The sequence below is a fragment of the Lates calcarifer genome, linkage group LG19, assembly GCF_001640805.2.
Source record: "Lates calcarifer isolate ASB-BC8 linkage group LG19, TLL_Latcal_v3, whole genome shotgun sequence".
In the NCBI taxonomy this organism is placed as follows: Eukaryota; Metazoa; Chordata; class Actinopteri; family Centropomidae; genus Lates; species Lates calcarifer.
In genome coordinates, this window is record NC_066851.1 from 2,317,042 (window position 1) to 2,331,478 (window position 14,437).

General features: G+C 41.7%; 1 protein-coding gene across 1 annotated transcript in view; it reads right to left on the bottom strand.

The window, feature by feature from the left end:
• The window catches only part of dicer1 (dicer 1, ribonuclease type III), a 38,823-nt gene that overhangs the window by 7,612 nt on the left and 16,774 nt on the right, over positions 1–14,437 (bottom strand). Inside the window, 11 exon segments of the mRNA XM_018697701.2 lie at positions 477–552; positions 731–893; positions 2,427–2,695; positions 4,640–4,895; positions 6,139–6,466; positions 6,468–6,775; positions 8,478–8,630; positions 9,466–10,207; positions 10,681–10,856; positions 12,943–13,048; positions 14,179–14,361. Of these exon segments, the coding sequence (XP_018553217.2) occupies positions 477–552; positions 731–893; positions 2,427–2,695; positions 4,640–4,895; positions 6,139–6,466; positions 6,468–6,775; positions 8,478–8,630; positions 9,466–10,207; positions 10,681–10,856; positions 12,943–13,048; positions 14,179–14,361 (2,760 nt within the window).

Genomic DNA, 14,437 nt, shown 5'->3' on the forward strand with positions numbered 1-14,437 from the left:
GGTAGTGATGACCTGTGAGCTGACTACACTGATTCAGAAGGAGGAACCTGTGATTCTTTCTTCAGCAAAGTTTCCTTGACAGTAACTTAACAATGATTGTCACAACCGTCAAGTATAAGAAGCTGGATATTAGAGAATGTATTCCCATTAAAAAAAGAGAAACTCAAAGCTCAGGTGAGGAATCATGGCTCAGGTAACTTCAGATATCTCAGTGTGTTTTAACCAGCCTTCTTTAGCAGCCAGCCTTTGTTGGTTGGAATTTACAGTACAGGGAGTTTGTTGAATTTGACTGACTGATTTCAGATTTATGCACAATTTCCAATGGCAATTACCCTAGTTAAGTCTATTATGATTGGTCTGGCCTTTCATCTGTGTATTGCTATATGAATACAGTCAAAGTTAGGGAATAGAAAAGCAACCAGTCCAAATCAGACACAGTGACAGATCAAATATTGTTGTGTGTTCCGATTTCCTACCTGAACTTGGCAGTTTCTGGTTCCATCTCGAGCAGCTCCCTCACAGGAGAGCGTGGCACATTGGCAGAGAATTTCTCTGTAAGTGGTGAGTGGATGGATGGTTATGAGGAAAGAGCATCATAAACATTCAATTCTTCAACATGTCTCGACAACTGGAAAAAATCCTGAATATCTGCAACAACTCAAGTCGCCCGTATGAACTGCTCAACTATCATAATAAATAAATAAATAAATAAATGTGCTTTCGCTCTCACCTATAAGTGGCCTCATCATGGGATAATACACTTGCCACACTGTCTCCAATGACATCCTGCTGTCCATGTAAATTGCTCCGGCTAGCGACTCAAAGATATCCCCCATGGCCTTAGGGACCTCGATGTCCTCCTCCTTCTCTTCGTCTTCTTCAGAGCGTCGCAGCTGGTCACAAAAACACACAAAGCTGTTAGATGATGCAATCATAATACACACACTTAGGGCTGGTTGACATGGAGGAAAAAAAAAAACACATTCATATGTTAGAGCTGTCTAAATGACATAATTTAAATATGTGAGGCTGTGTATGAAAAAGTGGAAAATTAAGGGCACATTTGTTGGAGTGAGTGAGACACCTAGGACCAACAAATCAGTTACTGGATCTTTTATCCTCTCTCTCTCTTTCTTAGCAAAGATCAGTGTACAAAACATTCAGGTAGCAGCTTCTCCAGTTCTGCTGGAAACAGAAATGGAGATGTTGTTTTTGACACAAGAAGTTAAAATACAAACTCTGAGCAGCAATATTTCTTCAGGACACTGCAGTGAGTCACCATCTGAAAGTGATGTGACGGGCTGACTAGGCCGGGGCTGGCTGGTTAACAATGCTTCAGTAGGAGAAGGAGACACTTTGGTAGCAGTAATGGATGAGTTGAATAAAAGTAAAACATTTATCATATGTGGAGATTTCAACATAAAACATCAGGGTTTTCTGGATGTATTACACCCACTGATCATTAAGCCCTGTACAATAAGCTCAACCTGTGTAACATTACCTGACAATATTTTCAAAAATCTCATGGAGAACACTGATAAAAGTGGGCTTATAATAAATGATGTAAGTGACTGTGACTACATGGGAATAAGATTTTTGTTCTCGCTGCTCTTTTTCGGTCATGGAATGTGCAAACAGAGTTGTATTGTGATTATGAATGAAATATTAGGATCACTTTTCTTCTGCTTTTTGGAGTTGTGCATTACCATGAGCATTCCCTATCCTGTCACTCTCCATTGCCTCTGATGCATCTGCTGCAGCCTCACTAACCAAGCAGCTACAGTCCAGCTCTGAACCACTGTCTGAGCCATTAGTGAAGGTGGAGACTCAAAAGGACCAGAATCATTGTCACTGCTTTCTCAGGCCAGTAAAAAAATGCTTTGGGTCATGCAGCAGAAATACATGTCATTACCAGCCATATTTCGAAAATGATTTACTATTAGCACTTACACAGCCTGTTAAAGTACTGACATTACAATACTGCATGGAACTGTTTAAAGCATGCCATATTTGCAGCTCCATGATGTTACTATTACTGTTATTTGATGAAGAATGGTGAGCAGAGGAGTGGTACCATATTACTGCAGCACATTTCTTTATTTCTTTCAGCTGCTTTTTGGAGTATGTTTGTGTATGTGCCTGCTGTCCCTAAGGCATAAATGTACCTCTCAAGCAGAATGAGAGGAGATCTGGGGCCAAGATAGCCATTTCCAGGCAAATTAAATCCAACTGCATTTTCTCTATAGTACTGAAATCACTGAAACAGATCCATAAAAGCTGACCGCCTTGTTATTCAGGCAGCTCTTTTTTTTGAATCCTAACTCTTGTTTATGGGGAAAACAACTACAACTGCAAAGATTAGGTTTCATCCTACAGGGCTCTGTTGTTCAGTGCTGATGCTAGCAGTGTTCTTGGTCAGGACTCACCTCAGAGTCCATGCCTTGCATTTCGTTCTTCTCCAGCTGAAACTGCACAAAGTCGTCAATGACGTGGAAAAGCTCGGGTGAGATGGCCTTGAAGTATTTGTGGTAGTCGTACTTGACGGCCAGAGAGGCAAAGATGGTGTTGTTGACGAGTGCTGAGCGCAGGTCGGTCAGCACACCAGGAGAGTGCTGCCGCGGGTCTTCATAAAGGTGCTTTGTTATGAGGTAGTCTAGAATTGCATCACCAAGGAACTCCAGCCGCTGGTAACAATCTGAGGAAGAGACATAACAAACTATTTCTATCTAGTTTCACACTAGTGATTTACTAAACTGGGATGCACCATGAAAAGAGTCTTTGTCAGTAGAAACTTCACAATCTAATCTCACTGCAGCATCACAGCTGTAACTCTGGGCTCAAACTGGGGTCAGTAAAATTGGACTGTCAGACAGCTGTCGGAGTTACGGTAGCAGGTTGATTCCTCTCTCATTATCACCTTCCCTGACAGTTAACATTTGTCTCTGGTTTATTTCTGCAGTAAAGATGTTGGGAGATGCTGAGAACTCGCTCTCACTCAGCATGAATTTATTTCCTCGGTGGCAGCACAACATGTCACGGAAATCTCTGGAAACTCCTGACAGAACTCTGACAGTCATTGTAGACCAACTTGTTAACACTTGTTAACCAAGCAGCATAAGGCTACAAACAAACTATACTGCAACACTCTAAGTTTTCTGGTTCATTCAGTGAAGGCACTGTGTCCAATTGTGGGAAACAAGCTTTGGACGTTGGACCTTAAGTTCCTTAACTGCCTCCATGAGTTGTGTGTCACAGCCACTGCAGTTTGAGGTTGGGCAGAGTCATTTCACATTCACTGTCCAGATCTGACCAGGAAAGGATGGATGGATAACCCACCAATCACTCACAACCTTAAAACCACCTGTCTAATATTGCGCAGGTCCCCCTTGTGCCACCAGAACAGTTCTGACCAGTCAAAGCATGGACTCTCTGGAGGTGCCCTGTGCTATCAGGCATGAAATGTCAGCAGCAGATCCTGTAAGTTGTGAGACGGGGTCTCCATGAGTCGGACTTGTTTTTCAGCACATTTCACCAAAAACGTGAAATCTTTGTCCTGTTCCTCAAACAGTTTTTGCAGGGTGGCAGGGAGCATTATCCAGCTGAGAAAGGCCACCATGAAGGGGTGTTGAAGGGGTCTGCAACACTGATTAAGTAGATGGTACGTGTCAAAATAACATGCACGTGAATGCCAGGACCCAAGGTTTCTCTGCAGAACGTTGCATCAAACAGCCTTTGCCAGCTCGCCTTCTTCACATAGTGCATTGTGGTGCCATATTTTCCAAGTAAAAGTCAACTGTCAACATGATGTATAAGAAAATGTGATTCATCAGTCCAGACCACCTTGTTCTAGTTGCGTGGTCTAGTTTGGATGTGCATGTGCCCACTGTAGGTGGACGGAGTCAGAGTGGACATTCTGACTAGTCTGTGGCTAAGAGACCCCATAACAGCAAACTGTGTGTTCTGACAGCTTTCTATCAACACTAACACTAATGTTCAGCAACAGTAGTTCATCTCAGGGATCAGACCACCACATGGACCAGCCCTCACTCCCAGTGCACCTGAGTGTGAATTGACACTCGCAAACCTGTCCTTACGCATGCCCATTTTTCCTGCTTCCAACACAACTCATTTGCTGCCTTGCCTTGAATAGCCAGACCGATTTCCACAGCACTGTCTTAGTGCTGGAGAATGGTCTGGCTAAACCCATTATTATTCTGCTGTGGGGCATTTTTTTTAAACCAATCACAATCGTCTTGGGTAGCGCTAAGCACAGAATACAGTAATGATGGCTCTGCAAAATAGTGTTGGCAGTGTCTGTCAAAACTTAGCATTTTCAGCATTTGGGCTTCTACTTTGGAGGTTGATGGGATTTTGAAAACAACACACAGACAGTGGAGGGGGAGGAGAATGAATCTGTCAGTGCTTCAAATGTAGTGGCCAGTCAGTTTATAATTTCAGGCAACTTCTACAGTCAGTAATTTTACTTTAAATTCATTGTGTGTCCACATTCACTGCCAACAACAGTTTTCATCATTCATCAAAAACTAATACTTCTTCTCAGATGATATTTCTAATTCCAAAACACTGAACTGTGCAATACATAATCAAACTGTCCTGATGCTGTGAGGTGGAGTCTAACCTGTAATGGTGTTGTAATGGTAGGAAGCATGGGTGAAGGCTTGCAGGAGGTAAGCCTTGTTCTGAAAGGTGTAGTTGATCTTTCTTTCAAAGTTCTCGAAGCCAGAAATGAGGTGGTTGAGAGTTCGCTCTGCGTCTGGATGGTCCAGCATGCAGCGGGGCGGGATCTTTAGCCAGCCATAGCACAGGTCGATGGCTGTGGTCTGACGGCTCTGCACCACTGCTCCTGTTAGGGTCCCTCTCTCTAATGGTAACACCTGTTGTAAAAACACAAACAAAAGCAAAGAAACTCTCATTACTGCAGTAGAGCACATTAAGTTTGTGTCTTCTTTAAAAGCTCTCTCTGGAAGTGAGATGAAAACACTGACAACAGCATTTTGTATGTGAGTTGGAATCAGGGCATGGTTATCCATGCTAAATGTAAAGACAGGAAATATGGGGAAACAGGCAGCTTAAGTTCAAAATGTATTTAGCAACACCTCTAAAGCTCACAAACAATCTGTGATTTGGGGGGGAATTATGTGCTGGATCTATGTGCTGGTGAACAGCAGCCAGGTGAACGGACTTCCTTTCTTCCTGTAGTGAGAAAGGAAGTTGATGAGGTTTGGTACTATGATGCCTCCACAGAGATCAACACCGGCACTAGCTGATTGTATCTTGCAAAATCTGCAGCTGGAGATGCTGCACAGAAGCATGGATGGATAGAGAAAGTGCTGTTTGTCAAGAAATAGTAAAAACATACTATTATATAACAACCTAAAGAGTTGATAACAAATTACTGTAATGCAACCTTTAATGCAAAAACTATTATAAGAGGGCCCCCAAGCATTAACTGTACTATAAAGTGATCTTTGGTATTGAAATTAACTTAATACTGAAAACCATCATAAGGTGTTATTCATCCAGGATCCTCCACAACAGGTTCAGTGTGTGCAGGATGAGCAGTCTTCCAAAAGCTATCACTTTAGTTTGTGATATGATGATGGTGGCAGAGTGCTTTCTACCTCCTCTTAGTAGTGAGAGATTCAAGCACACACACCACAAGTGGTATGTTTTTTCCAAACCACTTGATGACAGAGTAAAAGCCATTGTTTACCTTGATCCCATGCTGCTGTCACCTGCAACTCCCCATCTAACAGCTCACTGTGGTTTTTAAAACTCACCCACTGACAACATGTCACCAAATATGTCCTTACCTTTGTGTGTGGATCAATTATTATTGAATGGTGGTACCAGTAACAATGTACTACTAATCTCGATCAACACACTGCATTCCATATAACTGTATTTCAGTAATTCACAGCTGGTTATTCAGTTTGCAATATCAGCACCTTAACACAGTTCCATCATGTTTACAGTCATTAAAGTTCTTCTTTCATTTATTCTAGGCTGGTCATTTCATGTGGTACCCATTTACAAACTGTTACATGCTCTGACCCGATGCATTATGTTGATTGGCACAATATTAACATAGAACAGAACAGGGAGGTCCTAGCTCACCTTCAGGCCCAATGAGCAGAGGAACATCTGGGCAGCTCTTTCCCCACAGCTGGTCAGGTAGCAGCCCAGCAGAGCCTCCACACAGTCAGCGATGCTCTTGTCTGCGATGCACTGTTCTGTGTGCAGGTCATAGGAGATCGACTGCTTTCCCAGCTCAACTCCACAGTTCTCCTCCGACGGATTCCAAAAACCCACCACAAAGTCGTCCTCCTCTCCAGCCTTGCTGGGGTCCAGGTAACACATGGCATCCCATGAGCTGTAGTCAAACTCCTCAGCCGAGGGCCCGCTGGGTGCTGGCTCTGAGGGAAAGTGGGCCTGTGGTGGGATGGAGGGGCTTCTTAGGTGCCTTCCATTCGTATGGAGACTCCATGGCGGGGGAGGAACCCGAGGCCGGGGTAGGAGAGGGAGGGAAAACACTCAGAGAAATCTTCTTTGCAAATGCACCAGATCCCAACAACATGTTATCAATGAACTTAATGTGCTCCTTGTAGTACTCCAGATCGTCCTCCATGTTGACCTCGTCCTTTGGCTCGTCCTTCAACATCACCTCACCGTCCTCATCCACCTCCTCACCCTCCTCATCCTCCTCATCATAATCGTTCACAGATCGCCCATTGGCCAGAAGCTCCTCTTTGGCCTGGATGATGGACACAAAGAGGAAGGAAAGCAGAGTTCAAATAAAAAGAAAATGATCTTCTCTGTTAAAGGGGAACTAACATGAGCTGCCTTTCATGTGGTTAACATGGTAGCTAAAAGACAGGCAGATTATTATGTTTATACAGCCATCTGCAGTGTGTGAGGACATGTTGCCAAACCAAACCCATGACTCACAGAAAAGCTACTATTTAACTGTGGTTAGGAATGACCAGCTCAATAACTGGACCAGGTCAAAACCTGGTAATATGGGACAGTGTATGGTCAATGTGCAAAAGTGAGCAAGTATTTGAGAGCTGTTGTGGAACCACTGTTCCAAACTACTGCTTTCAATGGAAAGTAGCTAAAGCGTCGCTAGATGGCGCAATATGTCATGATGTCATCATGTTGCAGCTGAATTGTGCCCAGTGTCAGCTGTTTTCAGCCCTTTATCTGTCTGCTTCTCTTCTGCTCTGTGTTCACATGCACAGAACTTTAATACCAGCTAAATTCACACTAAAGATGTCTTTCTGCTTCTCCTGTCAGACAACAGAACAAGCATGTAATAGTGACTGCAATGCGGCCCATTGAGAATTCACACAGACATGTATGTATATGCATACAGCCTTTAGTGTTTAACACCAATTAAGTTAGAAGTAATTATTGCTAGTCTTATGAATACATACACATATTGTGTGTCAGGGAAAAGACAATTAGCACCTCATCACACAGCAAAGGCAAAATAATGAATAACTGAGGCAACTGGTTAAACCGTCAGTACAAAGAGCTGAAACAATAAGCTGATGTATCAAATAGTCAACTGACATAAAAACATTCAGCAGCAAAGTCTGTCTATTATATTTTGTAAACTGAAAATATCTTTGGACTAAACATGATATTTGAAGACAAAAAAAAAATATCAACATTTTCACTATTATCTGACATTTTCAGATTTCTGGTTAATCATTAATGATATCATCCCTGAGAAGCTGAAAAAAAAATGCTGCATCCTTATGAAAAAAATCTGTCAGTTGATAAACTTCTTATGATCTCATGGCATCATCAAATTACCCAAACCTATCAGAGACATGTTGTTCCTACATATCACCCTTTGGGAGACATTAAGTCATTTATTGAAATGTTTGCTCCTGCGTCCACTGAGGAAGAAACTTGTTGACTACTGTAGGGAAAGTGGTGTGATCCAGTTATAATAAAAGAAAAGCATTTAAATTGCTGGTTGTCTGCTTTCTCTTCAGTACAACTGTCTAAACTCCTCACCCACAATTGTGTTGTTTTATGTTAATGCATTTATTCTACTAAGTGCTGAAGTATTACATATATTTTACTTTCACTAATAACATTAGTGAAAGTGATTAATATGTGAGGTTAAAGGCTGAGGGACTTAAAACCAAAACATCAACAAGATGTGTTGCCAGACAAGGTAGAAGCCTGCCCTCTGGTGGCCTGACAACAGGATGACATGACAACATCCATGACAGAGATAAATGAATGACTGAATGAACAGACCTTAACTGTACTGGGTGGCTTTTCACCAAGCACAAACACTGTTTACAAATTAGGATTAATAAGCATGTTTGTATTGTGCAGATGTACAGTTCCAGCACGTACACCAGTCAAACAGCAGAGAGAAAAAGGGGTGATGAACAAGAAGTATGAAGTAAGAGATGAACAAGAAGTCTACTGACCTCCCCTGAATCCAGTTTGTCAGTGCTGCTTTTGTCCTGGTTGACCACATAGCCAGGAGGCAGCCAGTTCACAGGGGGGTCGAAGATAGACACCACCATCCTGCTGGGGAGTCCCTTCTTCTTCCCCAGACGGTACAGGTTACAGTTGCTCACCTGGATAACAGGTAGACCAAAGTGACCAGGTCAACACCTTTATCCACCATTATCAGTTACACAGTGTAATCTTACAGTGTGCCTACACGGGAGGAGTTTCAGATGCATGTTTCAGTTACCAGTCTTCTACTTTGAATCAATCCAGCCATCTACACAGGCTGTGTAACTTCTCATGTCGTTTTACACATGGAATTACACTGATTGTGAATTAGACTCTGAACACTATCTCTGTCATTAATGGCAAATTACAGGAAAGCCAGGGAATGTCCTAGGAATTACTTTGAAGCAACAGGAAGGATGTCAAGTGAAGTGACCGTCTATAGTTCCATGACAACTCTGTAAACCTCTGATGAAGATCATATATGACTGAAAGCTCCAGATTGCCTACTAAATGGTCCTTGAGGTGAGATTGTTTTGTCAGCTGCAAAGAATGAATTTCTGAACTAAATCCCAGGAAATTATTAAGACAATACAGTACATGTAAAATCAAACACTGCCACATTTACAATGTTACAGAACATGATACTAATGTCACATGACAAGAATCCATCTCCATGACAACTTAACAAACTCAACTGATAATAAGAGAAACGAGATGTGGCTGAAGAACAACAAATTTGATCAAATATAGATTTTTTTCAATTTATTAAAACTGTCCCATTTTTCCTACAACATTGTCTTAGACTGCTGTAATCACCTACTGTTTAATAAGCCAACATCATTTTATTTTTAGAGATATTTCTGCAATAAAATGACTTAAAATTGTCCATTACCACAATTATCATTTCCCCTATGATGCCCCACGCTCTTATCAATAAGTCACGAACAATCTCACCTTCTTGCTGCGCATATAACTGAGTCGTCCCTCGTGAGCGTCAGGGTAGGTACAGAACAGGTATGTGGTGATGGCATGCTTAAGGAAAGAGTCACCGAGCATCTCCAGCCGCTCCAGGTTGAAGCCATCACTTGCGTTTGATAGGGTCAAGGCCTGCAGGATGAGGCCTGGGTTGGGCCCCAGGCTTTTGGGGGAGTCTCCTGCCTGGGCTCTGTGCTGGGGGCCAGCAGCGAGATCAGGAGAACGTGCTGTGGGAGCGTTGGGCCCCGTGGCTGCCCGGCTGCAGACTGAGGTAGCTTTATTTGTGTGGTCTGAGGTCCTCCCAGGTGTACATTCGTCACTAGGCTGTGGAGGACTGGAGCTGGGATTATTCAAGCTGTGAGAGGGCTGCACAGGAACTGAGGTAGTGGTTTGTATTGATTCAGAGCTCTGCAGCCCAGACGAGCTGGGCTGGGAGCATTGGCAATTGTCATGTTGGTGAAGGTGCTCGTCTTGGTGACTGCTGTCGTCATAGTCGGCGACAAGGGCAGTGCCATTAGTTAGGTTCCTGGTGCAGGTGGCGTCTCCAGACTCAGGCAAGGAAGAGTGGTGACTACTGGGTTGTGTTAGGGAGCTGGGGTCAGGAGTTACAGTCTGTTGGTGCTTACAGTGACCCTCACCATCCTCACTGCAGGACTCAGGACAGGAGATGAATGTTTTACTGTCAATAGATCTCTTCCAGCCAAAGTCCAGGTTTGGATACCTGCAACAGACAAAGAGAACATCTCTACTTTAGAATGTTGGGAACTAGTTTTGGATAAGTCTGAAGAGACCATGAAAGGGAGAGATGAGGCAACAATACTGTCTGAGGTTGAAAGGGATACATGCAAGCACATCTTCTGAGCACAACAGGATGACCTGACATGATTATGACAATGAACAGAGCAAGAGAACACAGCACAAACTGTGTATGTCAGAAAACCTGAAAACGTGTCACTCAACTACAACACAGAAATTTCTTAAAGGAAACTAATAAAGCCATCTTATTTTGTTCCAGGGATTATTTTATGCAATATTGGACACCTGATTTAACAGTTTACTTCCCAGAACTCTTATGTTGCATTCTAACACTGTAGAAGAAGTTGTTCCATTTTAAACACCTGAATCACCATCAACTGAAATAAACATTACAGTCGAATAGAAAGTAATGTATTGTGTTGTGTATGCAGCAGGGACCTGAAGTCAGGGGGGAGGGTCTGGGCTCCCACTCCAGCTTCAATGGCCGTCTGGGATCTGAGCTCCTCAGCAGTCAGGAGGCAGTGGAGGCGGTAGAGGATGCTGGGCAGACACACTGCTTTCCTCCACAGGGAGGCAGGGATGGGGTGGATGGCACACAGCTCTGGAACCAGGATCTGACAAACACAACACTCCTGTTAGACTGGGACTGTTGCTGAAACTCCTCTCTGTCATTTCTGTTCATACAGACGCATAAACACGACATATAAATGTAGACCAAGAGCAGTGCTTTGCATGAGGAAAACCAAAACATCATAACATCATCTGCTTCTTTCCAAGTAGCGACAACGCCTGATCTGCATCAGCACAGATGCAGATTAATGCATATTAAATAGTTATGTATTTGTCCAAGATGAAAAGGAGTCAAACATGAAATGAAAAATATCTTTTGAAATAAATAAATAAGACAAAATATATTAGTGTTAAACAAATGACAGTATGAAAGGTAGATGAATGGACAAACATTACTTCTTTGATCTACATGTATCCGTACAATCAAACATGTTCTCCTGTCTAGGGATGGGCATAATTGATTGACGATCGATTATTGATTGCTAAGAACTTTGTCAATCAGATGAAATTTAATCGATACGTTCACATCAGCGAGGTTGTGTAGTGTGTCTTGAAGCAATATCATGATTTTCACTGCAGGGCAGCAACCAGCAGGAGGTGCAATTACAATTTAACAGAGAAAACCGAGCTGGCTTCAAGAAATTGAAGGTAAAGATGAAGAGAGCAAGAGAAGTTTGATGTGGGACCATTTGGAGAAGAAATAACAAAGCTCATTGTAAACACTGCAATGTGAACAGTTACCACATAGTATGCAGAAGTTGTTTAAAATGAGAGACAGCAGGTACAATCTGAGAGGAACATTCATATTTGAAAAACCTAAGATATGAACAACTGTTAAAAATCATTGTCTGTCAGTCAGGGGTGTGAAACTGTGGAATGACTACTCTGAAAATGTTAAAACCTGTAGTACTCTGAATAGGTTCAAAAAACTTTATAAGACTAGTTTCATTGTGAAATATATTACAGAAAATGTAAACTAATGTGACAATACTAGAAACAGCAGAAATGATCATATTAATAATTTGTGCCTGTGGTTGTCATCAACCTGATTTAGTGATATATATATATGTCCTTGTAAGGTAAGAGGGGTAGGTGTTAAAAAAAGCTTCAGCTTCAGCCTATACCCTTTTGGTTTTGTTACTGGAAATGTAAAAAGTTGTGTTTTGTTTCTCTTTCTTCAAAAAAGAACCGAATAAAGACAGCTGAATTGATAAAAATGCTGTGTATTACTACAACATAACAACGACCTCAAATAACGTGTGCCATAGCACTGGTTTGTTAACTTGTTGGGTTTGGCTCGGAGCCTTGGACTCTGCTGCTGTTATGAGACTGCAGATCTTTGATGTTTTGCTCTGTTAGTTCAACTTTAAAGGCTTTGTTGAAGAGGATTGTTGTTGGACTAGAAGTTCTTCTTGGAATAAAGATTTAACTGAGGAAAAAAACACTGTCTTTAGTAGCCTATACTCTGCCATAAGCATTTTCAGAATAAAAAAAAATTCAGATTAATCGATAATTGATTGCAAATTTTCCTGATGAGGAAATTAGGAAATTTCTTCAAATGGCCATTCCTACTCCTGATATTAACACAACATTATCACATGGATCACCTAAAATTAACATTGCTTTAGTTGGCTATATTTTGCGTATATACACCATCACATAGCTGCAGCAATACTAGATGAGCATCATTAGAGCATCTGTTTAAACAAGCAGACTTCAGGAATGACAACTGGATTTACTGAGATGAGTCATTTACACTACACCAGCTGTAAGTACTGTGTGTGTGTGTGTGTGTGTGTGTGTGTGTGTACACTACAGTCTGGTGTAAGAGGATCGACAGTGACTTTTCTGCTAATCATGCGATATGTGAGAACAACGCCTGTAACCATGGTTAACATTTGAAACTGAAAACTACACTAAAAGTGAAATTTTCTGACTAAAACCAACACCTACCAGATGACTAAAATGTGACCAAATTAATTTATATTTTCATCCTGAGAATGAAACCACATTAAAATCAGGCACCAAACTTAATACCGATTGCTTAACACTTCTAGCCAGGCGTTCAGATCTAGATAACACTCTGTAGCCGGGAAGGAAAGAAAAATACTGTTAATTACACAGTATTACCTGTTTGTTCTGCAGACTCTCCCACTTGGCCTTCCTCTTCTCTGCACTGCTGAGTGGCAGGGCTTTGCCCTTTTGGTTCAGGTGCCGAGGAGTCAACAAGTTCAGTCTGAAAAGAATAAGTCCACGTGTACAAAACTGATTCTTAGAAAATTCTTACAAAGCAGTGTTATTACACTGTGACTTTATGACAGAATTTTGGTTGTTACTGATCACACTAAGACAGCAAGAATCAAGCACTGATTCAAAATACCTCTAAAAGCTCTTTAAACAAGCAGGTTGGAAAGAGCACCGGAAAATTGTTCTCTAGTGAAAGTACTGCTCCTTAAAAAAACATTTCACATTGGGACGCCCCCATAGCCAAATGGTTAGGGCACATACTGCATGGACCTCAGCACCCTGAGCAGCTAGAGCCCAGCTTGACCCCTGATCCTGCTGAACCTTTGCTGCATGTCACTCCCCTACTCTCTCCCCATTTCCTATGTCTCTCTCACTATTCCCAAAATATACTATATATATATATATATATATATATAGTATATTTTATATATATTACTTTGTTAACTAAAAAAAACAGCTTTAGGCTACCAGGAATTGCATTGTTATTTTACAACATGTACATAATTCTTAGATGAGAACTGAAATGAAAGCAGCCAATAAATTCCAGTCAGGCACGTTGCAGCCTGTGTTTACAGTTTGGATTTGGAGACATGGCCAAAATTGTTATTACAACAAAAAAAATCTTAATCTAATCAGTCGATACTGATAATTATCGCGATAAATGTCAAATCACAATTGTGTTTTTACACCATTCTTTATGATCAAACATGACAAACACTTGCTGATCAGCAGTCTAACAAATCTGAGGTGGACTTTCCAGAACTTTCTAAAAGTAGAACTCTCAAACAATTATAATGATAAAATCTAAACAAACTAATCTAAAACCTAACCTGCACAAACCATGAACAGACTCCACTGATAATTACAGTCATTTTACAGAGGAGAACACTGGAGTTGTTGGAATACTGCTGCCTCCATCAGTTAGTTTATTTGTGTTACTGTGTGACTTTCATAAGTGGAAGAGATATTCAGATCCTTCACAGAAGTAAAAAGTTTGTTAATAACACAAACAAACTAACAGATCAAGGCAGCAGTATTCCAGCTGCTCCTGTGTTCTGCTCTGTAAAATGACTGTTTTTGTCAGTGGAGTCCAGTAGTGATGATCCCCGTGCTGCTGACCTGGATGAGGTGTGGTCTACATCCAGGAGCGGCTGGTTCAGGTTGGACAGGTCCAGGTTGTACTTGGTTTTGTAGTACTCAGCAAACGTCTCATATTCAGGTGAAGGAAACTTGCTGAGTGGCGTCAGGTCTGTGTATACATCAGCGACGTAGAAACGATGAGGCTGGTCAAAGTTACGATACCTGGGAGGAGGAACAATGCCATACATCAGATACATTTTATACACTTTGACCACTTCTTACTGTATCTGATACCAAC